At 51.0% G+C, this 10,797-nt stretch overlaps 1 protein-coding gene across 1 annotated transcript; it reads left to right on the forward strand.

Moving 5' to 3' along the window:
- The first annotated feature begins 684 nt into the window (after positions 1 to 684).
- BCAS2 (BCAS2 pre-mRNA processing factor) lies at positions 685 to 10,797 on the forward strand. The gene is made up of 7 exons (XM_078607522.1): positions 685 to 1,022; positions 1,996 to 2,088; positions 5,653 to 5,723; positions 6,072 to 6,233; positions 9,003 to 9,053; positions 9,424 to 9,504; positions 10,245 to 10,797. The coding sequence occupies exons 1-7, from the start codon at positions 948 to 950 to the stop codon at positions 10,450 to 10,452; spliced, it is 741 nt and encodes a 246-aa protein (XP_078463648.1). The 5' UTR covers positions 685 to 947; the 3' UTR covers positions 10,453 to 10,797.

The following is a 10,797-nucleotide window of genomic DNA, read 5'->3' on the forward strand; positions in this document are numbered from 1 at the left end:
TTAACTTGTATTTAAGGGCTTGTCTCTTGGATTTTTCCTCACTTGATACAGTAAATTTAGCTGTGACGGTCCCACCTGATGACGGAGACTTGTGTTGCCTCCGAAACGTCGTGATTTATTATTTTACTTCTATTATAAATTCTATTATTTCTTTATTTATTTTTACTTTTTTACCTACGTGACTTTACCGAAAAAACCTAAGAGTATGAATCTATGCAGTCACGAAAGTTTCAAATCCTGATTTGTTAACCTTTCAAAACTTGCACTCCTATCGTGTTTTATATTGTTTCTTGTTGTAACGTTCTGACCCCGTGCCGCCACTGGACATCTGTCAAAAAGGGCTTTATAGCTCATCGGATTCCTCCAGTGTAAATAAATGATTATGATACTGTATACACTAATCCATGGATTTGCCGTGCAGTATACATGCAACAGTAATGCAATAATAAAAACGTTCTGAAACAAGGCAAAGGAGCTGTCAGGGCCGACTGTTTCTGGCCTTTTTAAGATGTCGAGACGACGAACTCAGCCTTCATTTCGACTCCAAACTTCCCTTAGCAACCGTTGTTGGGGCCCCGTGGGGCTACCCCCTAGCAACCGTTGCTGGGGCCCCCGTGGGCCATCCCATAGCAACGGTTGATGTGGGTCCAGGGGGGTTCCGCCTTGGGAAACAGGAACCGGAAGCCGGAGCCGCCACCTTTAACCCGGAGCCGCTTCTCCGCGCGTGCGAACCGCTCCCGCGTGTTCAGGAATCTCCGTCTCCTCGTCTCCGCGTGTCCCCGCGTGTCTCCGCGTGTCCCCGCGTTATCTCCGCGTCTCTCCGCGTGTCCCCACCTCTCTCCGCGCCTCTCCGCGTGTCCCCGTCTCTCTCCGCGTGTCCCCGTCTCTCTCCGCGTGTCCCCGTCTCTCTCCGTGTTATCCCCGCGTGTCTCCCGGGTGTCTCCGTCATGGCGGGGGAGGTGGTGGTGGACGCGCTGCCCTACTTCGACCAGGGCTACGACGCGCCGGGTGTCCGCGAGGCGGTGAGGTTGGGGGGGGTGTGACGTGTCTGGTGTGAGGTGTGCAGTGAGTATTGACGCGGTGTGTAGTGTGGGTGGAGAGTTTTGACGCGGTGTGGTGTGTGTGGTAAGTATTGATGTCGTGTGTGTGTGTGCGGTGCGTGTGGCGAGTATTGACGTGGTGTGTGTGTGGTGAGTATTGATGTCGTGATTGTGCGGTGTGTGTGGTGAGTATTTATGTCGTGTGTGTGTGCGGTGTGTGTGCGGTGCGTGTGGCGAGTATTGACGTGGTGTGTGTGTGGTGAGTATTGATGTCGTGTGTGTGTGGTGTGTGTGGTGAGTATTGCCGTGGTGTGTGTGTGGTGTGTGCGGTGAGTATTGACGCGGGGAGTATGTGGTGTGTGTGGTGAGTATTGATGTCGTGTGTGGGTGGTGAGTATTGATGTCGTGTGTGTATGGTGAGTATTGATGTGGTGCGTGTGCGGTGCGTGTGGTGAGTATTGATGTGGGTGCGGTTCGTGTGGTGAGTATTGATGTGGTGCGTGTGCGGTGTGTATGGTGAGTATTGACGTGGTGTGTGTGGCGAGTATGGAGGTGGTGTGTGCGGTGAGTATTGACGTGGTGTGTGTGGTGAGTATTGACGTGGTGTGTGTGTGTGGTGAGTATTGACGTGGTGTGTGTGCGGTGTGTGTGGTGAGTATTGACGCGGTGTGTGTGGCGAGTATGGAGGTGGTGTGTGCGGTGAGTATTGACGTGGTGTGTGTGGTGTGCGGTGTGTGTGGTGAGTATTGACGTGGTGTGTGTGTGGTGAATATTGACGTGGAATGTGTGCGGCGTGTGCGGTGTGTGGTGAGTATTAACGTGGTGTGCGTGGTGTGTGTGGTTAGTATTGACGTGGTGTGTGTGGTATGGACGTGGTGTGTGTGCGGTGTTCGGTGAGTATTGACGTGCGTTGTGTGTGGCGAGTATTGATGCGGTGTGTGCGGTTCTGTCGCAGGCCGCTGCGCTCGTGGAGGAGGAGACGCGGCGATACCGCCCGACCAAGAACTACCTGAGCTGCCTCCCCCCTCCTGAGCTGAGCGCATTCGAGGTGATACCTCCAATGACCACACCTCACCACCAACCCCTCTCCACACCTCAGCACTCACCGCACACACCTCGCCTCGCCACACCTCAGCACTCACCGCTAGTCCTCACTGTGTGTCACCGTGCTCACCACACTCACAACACTACACTCAGGTCACCACACAACACAATGCCAAGCAGACTCAGAAGTCAGTTACCAGAGTAAATCACCGATTGAGCTCTACCGCTCTTTTTCAAGGGTGACTCGGCCAGCAGACAGACCCGACAGCAGCAAGTGTTGCAAATTAATAAATAAACATCTCAAATACTAAAAAGATACAAATAAAGTAATTATAACAAGATGTTACAAATCACTTCCAGTAGTCCCTCTGTTAACGTTTTTAATCCGTTCCATGAAAACTACTGTTAACTGAAATAACTGGTAATCGAATTAACATATAAGTTGAAAAATAAGTAAAAATCACTGAGTCTGCAAGAGAGCTGTTTCCACTGCCAAAAAATAAAACATAATTTAAGCAAAGCCAGTAAAAGTTTAAACGCTCATAAATAGGTGTCGCTTATTGGCTGAGAGCATGCCTCAGCCCCACTTACGAGTGCTCGGATTGGCCGAAATTGACGCCGGTGCATAACGTAAACATACCGTGAGTCAATATTTTAACGTCAGTTGAAACCATGGGAGGTCCTATGGGAGACGAAATGTTCACCGAAAAACCATTAACCGAAACCGTATTCATTTTAAATGTAATATCACCTCCGCTGAAGGGGGTATCAAACATTGTACACTAAAATAAAATGTAAGACAATAATGTTTAAGTAAAAGCCATGAGAAAATAGTGAGGCTTACACTCCCTTATAAACACCGCCAGTAAGGCATTCCAGATCCTTGGGGTAACCGATGCCACTGATCACCGAGGGACGACTGTGTTCATTCCAGTGACGTGCAGTGAGGTCAATGGCTGGGGAGGCACTGGCTCGTGTCAGAGCCAGATTCACACACTGAGGGGGGCGTGTCTTCACTGAGGGGGGCGTGGCCTCACTGAGGGGGGCGTGTTAGACACTTCCCCCTCAGTGAGGCAGATGTGAGAGCTGCCTCACCTGGTGCTTTTTCATTGCAGTTTCACGACGAGACCAGCGAGCCTAATTTTCTTTATACACATATACATGAAATAAGTTACCTGGAGTATGGAAGGCAAGGACATGAAATGAAGGGGTCTACAAACATTACATTGGTGACATACTGAGATAGTAACAGGCACGCGCTTATTGCGCGCGCTCCATCCAGTTACTGAGGGGTTGCGCAATCAGAGGGGAGGCTGAGCTCGTCGCTGCCTCACCTCTCATCTCTTCCTGTATTTGCAGTGGAGCTCCGTAAATTTGGCGATTTTGACTATAAAAATGATTGGAATCGTACAGAAATTTTAATTGGAGTATGACAGGTGAGGCTCTGCCTCCCCTGCCTCCCCTGACCGCACGTCCCTGAACGTATTCTTTGGTTCTATTGGTAAAGTCACGTAGATAGAAAAATAATAATAAAGTGAATAAAAAATAAAAATAACACTAATGTAGACTGTCGGCTGGTTCTTAATCGGAGTGAGTGTACTGGCAGTCTATAATGTAGACTGTAGCCTGGTTATTACGTTTGGTGAGTGTACCATCAGTCTATAATGTAGACTGTAGCAATGGTTATTAAGCTGGGTGAGTGTACTGGCAGTCTATAATGTAGACTGTAGCCTGGTTCTTAACCTCGGTGAGCGTACTGGCAGTCTATAATGTAGACTTAATCTTGGTTCTTTCAGTAATAAAAAATAAAATAAACATAAAAAAACCACGACATTCCAACGTTGGGCCAACATTGGTATAGGCTGTAACCATTGGGGTAGCCACCTGCCCGGGTTTGATCCACACAGTCCGGAAAAGTGGAATTGTTGTTCGTGCAGCAGTAATTGATTTGTAATGGGATTTGGTACCTGTTTTGTGTTGTACAGCATTACATTGTGTCGGACTGGATTACAGGATACTGCAGTTTTGATAGACCTGGGTTGAGAACCATGTCCGGGTTTGGTCTACAGTTGTCAAGGTGGTAGACTAACTAACCCGTGAGACCAGCGAGCCTAAATATCTTTATACACATATACGTGAAATAAGTTACCTGGAGTATGGAAGGCGAGGACATGAAATGAAGGGGTCTACAAACATTACATTGGTGACATACTGAGATAGTAACAGGCACGCGCTTATTGCGCGCGGTCCATCCAGTTACTGAGGGGTTGCGCAATCAGAGGGGAGGCTGAGCTCGTCGCTGCCTCACCTCTCGCCTCTTCCTGTATTTTCAGCGGAGCTCTGCAAATTTGGCGATTTTGACTATAAAAATGATTGGAATCGTACAGAAATGACATTTATGACACAGATCAGTGGAAAAATCTGCATATTTATTTTATTTATTCTTTTTTTTTAGTAACAACTATTTTCATTGAAGTATGACAGGTGAGGCTCTGCCTCCCCTGACCGCACGTCCCTGGTCCATTCACACTTGTTTGTATTGTGGTGATCCCGAGAGAAGACACCAGTTGTTTCCAACACTTTAGAGCAGCAGCTACATGAAACACTTTTGAGTGTCTTCTTCCTTGTACGCGCAGCGTGATGTCTGTCGTGGTTATGGCACCTGCTGTGCTTCTGTCAGCGAGCCTTCGATACTTCACATGACCTCAAAGTGCACCTAGCCTGGCCCGGGCACCGTGGTAACGTCACCGCCACTTAACGACGATTGTTGTATGGTATATGATGTGTTTGAACATTCCACGTAGCTACCCGCAGTTGTTCCCTGCTGTTTCTGGAGGAACCCCAAGGGAGGGGACAGGGGAGTTCAGTCTTCTGGCACCGCTAAACTAGGTTCAGCCAAGAGATGTGAAAGGTGCCGCCCCCCCTGAGGCCACATGCACAAGCTTGGTTTGATCCTTTGGTCGTTTAGTTGAAGGCGGAGGGGTTACCAGACCCTCACACACGTCCAGAGCCACTGTTGGCCTTACCATCAGCCCCACCGAAACAAAGCACCTGCTTGTCATGCCATACAAGGCTTTTGGGTCTTTGTCCCCGTTCTCTATGCGTTGAAGGAACATCTGTGCCATTTTGAAACATTCAGGCTGGCCTGTCTACGGTCCATCTTGGTTTCAATCGGACTGAATTGGGTAATGAGCTAACAGATTCTTGAAAGATCTGAACATCATCCATCAGTGAGTTCCTCCAGCAGGCGAGGTTGCGTTGGCTGGGTAATGTAGCCTACATGCCCAGCCACCACATGTCCAAGCGGATTCTGATTGGCCAGATAGAGGGGCACTAATCGAGCATGGCACGGGCTAGAAAAAGAGATGGGCTGATGCGGTACTGGAGGATGTAGAGCTGAGTAGAATTGCCGATGACTAGTACCAGCAGTGTCAAGATTGCCCTCTGTGGAGGAGGCTCGTGAAGGATGGTACTGGACATTTGAAGGCAGTCACCCTCCAGCAACAGCAGAGGGCAGAGGAGTGACGCTCACTAGCGGTGGTGTGTTGTGGTGTGTGATGGCGAGTAGACGGAGATCATGCGTAATGAGTTCGAGCGTCTGGCTGCCCGACAACCCATGGAGCTTCTGAGCATGAAGAGGTGACTTCATAAACGCCATCATCAACGCCATCATCAACGCTATCATCAACGCCATCATCAACACCACCATCGTCAACAACACCATCACAGTACCATTATCATCACCATAACCACCATCATCATCATGACCGTCATCATTATCATCATCATCATCGCCTTCATCACCACCACCATCAACACTGTAACCACCATCTCTTTGTGTCCCCATGTATCCGCGCTTCCCCCCACGTGTCCCTGTGTGTGTTCCCGCACGTGTATATCCTGCGTGTCCTTGCGCGTGTCCCCACTTATCCCAACGTGTCCCCACGTGTCTTCCCACACGTCCCCGTTTGCCCCCGCGTGTTCCAGGTACGAGCTGCCCCAGCCCCTGGCGGGCCAGCGGAACGACGTGTCGGCGTGGCAGGACAGCGTCGCCAACTCGTGCGCACAGCTGGAGCACCAGGCCGAGCGCATCCTCAACCTCACGCTGCTCGGCTCGCACGGCACAAACGCGTGGCGCGCGCACACGCAGTACGCTCACAGTGCATGTACACAGTATACGGGACACACGCAGTACGCTCACAGTGCATGTACACAGTATACGGGACACACGCAGTACGCTCACAGTGCATGTACACAGTATACGGGACACACGCAGTACGCTCACAGTGCATGTACACAGTATACGGGAAACACGCAGTACGCTCACAGTGCATGTACACAGTATACAGGACACACGCAGTACGCTCACAGTACACATACACAGTATACGGGACACACGCAGTACGCTCACAGTGCATGTACACAGTATACGGGACACACGCAGTACGCTCAGTGCACGTACACAGTATACGGGACACACGCAGTACGCTCACAGTGCACGTACACAGTATACGGGACACACGTAGTACGCTCACAGTGCACGTACACAGTATACGGGACACACGCAGTACGCTCACAGTGCACGTACACAGTATACGGGACACACGCAGTACGCTCACAGTGCACTTACACAGTATACGGGACACACGCAGTACGCTCACAGTGCACTTACACAGTATACGGGACACACGAAGTACACTCACAGTGCACGTACACAGTATACGGGACACACGCAGTACGCTCACAGTGCACGTACACAGTATACGGGACACACGCAGTACGCTCAGTGCACGTACACAGTATACGGGACACACGCAGTACGCTCACAGTGCACGTACACAGTATACGGGACAGACGCAGTACGCTCACAGTGCACGTACACAGTATACGGGACACACGCAGTACGCTCACAGTGCACGTACACAGTATACGGGACACACGCAGTACGCTCACAGTGCACGTACACAGTATACGGGACACACGAAGTACGCTCACAGTGCACGTACACAGTATACGGGACACACGCAGTACGCTCACAGTGCACGTACACAGTATACGGGACACACGCAGTACGCTCACAGTGCACGTACACAGTATACGGGACACACGCAGTACGCTCAGTGCACGTACACAGTATACGGGACACACGCAGTACGCTCACAGTGCATGTACACAGTATACGGGACACACGCAGTACGCTCACAGTGCATGTACACAGTATACGGGACACACGCAGTACGCTCACAGTGCATGTACACAGTATACGGGACACACGCAGTACGCTCACAGTGCACGTACACAGTATACGGGACACACGCAGTACGCTCAGTGCACGTACACAGTATACGGGACACACGCAGTACGCTCACAGTGCATGTACACAGTATACGGGACACACGCAGTACGCTCACAGTGCATGTGCACAGTATACGGGACACACGCAGTACGCTCACAGTGCATGTACACAGTATACGGGACACACGCAGTACGCTCACAATGCACGTACACAGTATACGGGACACACGCAGTACGCTCACAGTGCACGTACACAGTATAAGGGACACACGCAGTACGCTCAGTGCATGTACACAGTATACGGGACACACGCAGTACGCTCACAGTGCATGTACACAGTATACGGGACACACGCAGTACGCTCACAGTGCACGTACACAGTATACGGGATACACGCAGTACGCTCACAGTGCATGTACACAGTATACGGGACACGCAGTACGCTCACAGTGCATGTACACAGTATACGGGATACACGCAGTACGCTCACAGTGCATGTACACAGTATACGGGACACGCAGTACGCTCACAGTGCATGTACACAGTATACGGGACACACGCAGTACGCTCACAGTGCATGTACACAGTATACGGGACACGCAGTACGCTCACAGTGCACGTACACAGTATACGGGATACACGCAGTACGCTCACAGTGCATGTACACAGTATACGGGACACGCAGTACGCTCACAGTGCACGTACACAGTATACGGGATACACGCAGTACGCTCACAGTGCATGTACACAGTATACGGGACACACGCAGTACGTTCACAGTGCACGTACACAGTATACGGGACACACGCAGTACGCTCAGTGCATGTACACAGTATACGGGACACACGCAGTACGCTCACAGTGCACGTACACAGTATACGGGACACACGCAGTACGCTCACAGTGCATGTACACAGTATACGGGACACACGCAGTACGCTCACAGTGCACGTACACAGTATACGGGACACACGCAGTACGCTTACAGTGCATGTACACAGTATACGGGACACACGCAGTACGCTCACAGTGCACGTACACAGTATACGGGACACACGCAGTACGCTCACAGTGCATGTACACAGTATACGGGACACACGCAGTACGCTCACAGTGCACGTACACAGTATACGGGACACACGCAGTACGCTCAGTGCATGTACACAGTATACGGGACACGCAGTTCGTATTAATTACACAGTATGACTGCAGTACACATACACAGTAAGCATGGCACCAACACGTGGCGCGCACACGCAATATGTGTGCAGTACACATACACAGTATGCACGCAGTACGCACACGGCACCAACGCATAGTGCGCACACAGTACGCACACAGTACGCATGCAGTATATAAACTGGACATGCACGCAGTATACACACACGCATTACTAAGTACACACATAAGATACACAGTATATAAATGCAGTACGCAGTACACACGGCCCCAACGTGTAGCACACTCATGCAGTATACGCAGCACTCGCGTAGTACGCACGTGCAGTACAGAACGAGGTGTGTGGTGTGTGTACACGGTCTGGTATGTGTACAAAGGGTGTGACTGGGATGTGACTTGGGTGTGCAGTGTGTGGTACATGCTGGGGTGTCTGGTGTGTTTTAGGTTTCTGTCTCAAATGGCTGAGCAAGCACAGAAGGAGCTGCAGAAACTGAGGTCAGTAGTTAGGGTAACATATTTACATCGCGTGTGTTTACACCTGTGTGTGTAGGTAGCGGATAGTGCTGCAGCAGGTAGTGCGCTGCGCTATGAACCCGACGACCCGAGTTCGATTCTCACTCACTCTCGATTATCTGAATCGGTCCTGGGCCTTCCCTAAATTGACTTGGCCTCAGATGAGTACCTGGTGCGATGTGTAAACATTTCCACTGGGGAGACAAAGGTGGCCGAGCGTGGTGCTGGTCACCCATCCCTTTGTGTGCCGTGTCCTTGATAGGTACTCGTGAACAGCACTTGCCCCAACAGTCAGTGTAGGCTACACGGGGGATCTTTGACTGTGTGTTCATGAACCCATGTGTGTGAGCAGGAAGGACATCCAGGACATAAACTGGCAACGCAAGAGCGAGCAGCTGAGCACCGGGGTGGAGCTACGGAGGATGGAGACACAGTACAACTTGCCCATCACCACACCCTCACCACAACTCGCCATACCCTCACCACACCCACACCAAAAGCCATCCTTACCCACACCTCACACATCTGGTGGTTGTTCTTGAGGTGGTTGTGCCGTGGCTTCTAGTGGTTCGTGCTAAGTGGTTTATTGTTGTTGCCGACAGTTCATGTGGTCACTGGCGGAGCCAGTTGGGGGGAGGTGGGGTGGCACGTTGCCCCCCCAATGATCCGATCGAAATTATAGATTTCGATCGGATCATTGGGGTTTATTAGTAATAAATCGGCATTTTGCGACCCCCACTGTCACTGTGTAGCATATTACGTGCCAGGGACTCTATGAGATGATAGGACAGTAGTCGAGTCCATAATTGGCAATAAGTAACGGCAAAGCAGTTATAAGTGACTCAGAATTGTGCGCAGTTGCGTATACAGGGCACGACTTTACTGAAGGCATTCACCTTCAGCGAGCGCGATGCCGATCACACCCCGCGGTTCGAATTCGACCCTCGATCGATGGCTGCGCCATCGCCGCACACGCGTCGAATAAAAAGCAAGGGACAAGTCCTTACTAACAACTCCTCTATCATTTTTCATTGCTGGAGGGGTTGTCCCCCCTACCTGAAAATCCTGGCTCCGCTATTGGTTGTGGTGGTTGTTGCTGATGATGGTGGTTACTGATGGTGGTTGTAGTGGTTACTGATGGTGATTGCTGCTGATGGTGTTGTGGTGGTGCAGGTGGGCGACCCTGGTGAGCAAGAATTATGAGATTGAGCGAGCGGTGCTGCAGCTTGAGGCGGAGGTCGCCTCGCTCAAACAAAAACAACCACAACAAGCACCGCAACAAGCACCGCAACAAGCACCGCAACAAGCACCGCAACAAGCACCGCAGCCAGCACCGCAACCACAAGGCGAGGAGGAGGAAGAGGAGAAGATGGCACCCTGACCCCTTCATGACAACCACGCTCATACACCATGGCAACCAAGCAACACCCACACACGACCCACTGTGTCTGTGATAACCATGCAACACCCTGTCACCGTGGCACGTGCACAACACCGAGATGTCACTGTGACCAGACAAAGTGCACACACCCTGTTGTCACCATAATAATCGCACATCACCTCGATGTCTCCATGACAACCACACAACACCCACATACCGTTGTCACTGTGGCAACCACGCAACACCCCAAAATTACCGCACAGCCACACATCAACCATCATGGGGCGGTCCCCCCCCCCTTGCCATCACGCCGTCACCGCACCAGAATAAACACTGTGACACTCA

The sequence above is a fragment of the Lampetra planeri genome, chromosome 27 (genome assembly GCF_965212315.1).
Source record: "Lampetra planeri chromosome 27, kcLamPlan1.2.h2, whole genome shotgun sequence".
Lineage (NCBI taxonomy): Eukaryota > Metazoa > Chordata > Hyperoartia > Petromyzontiformes > Petromyzontidae > Lampetra > Lampetra planeri.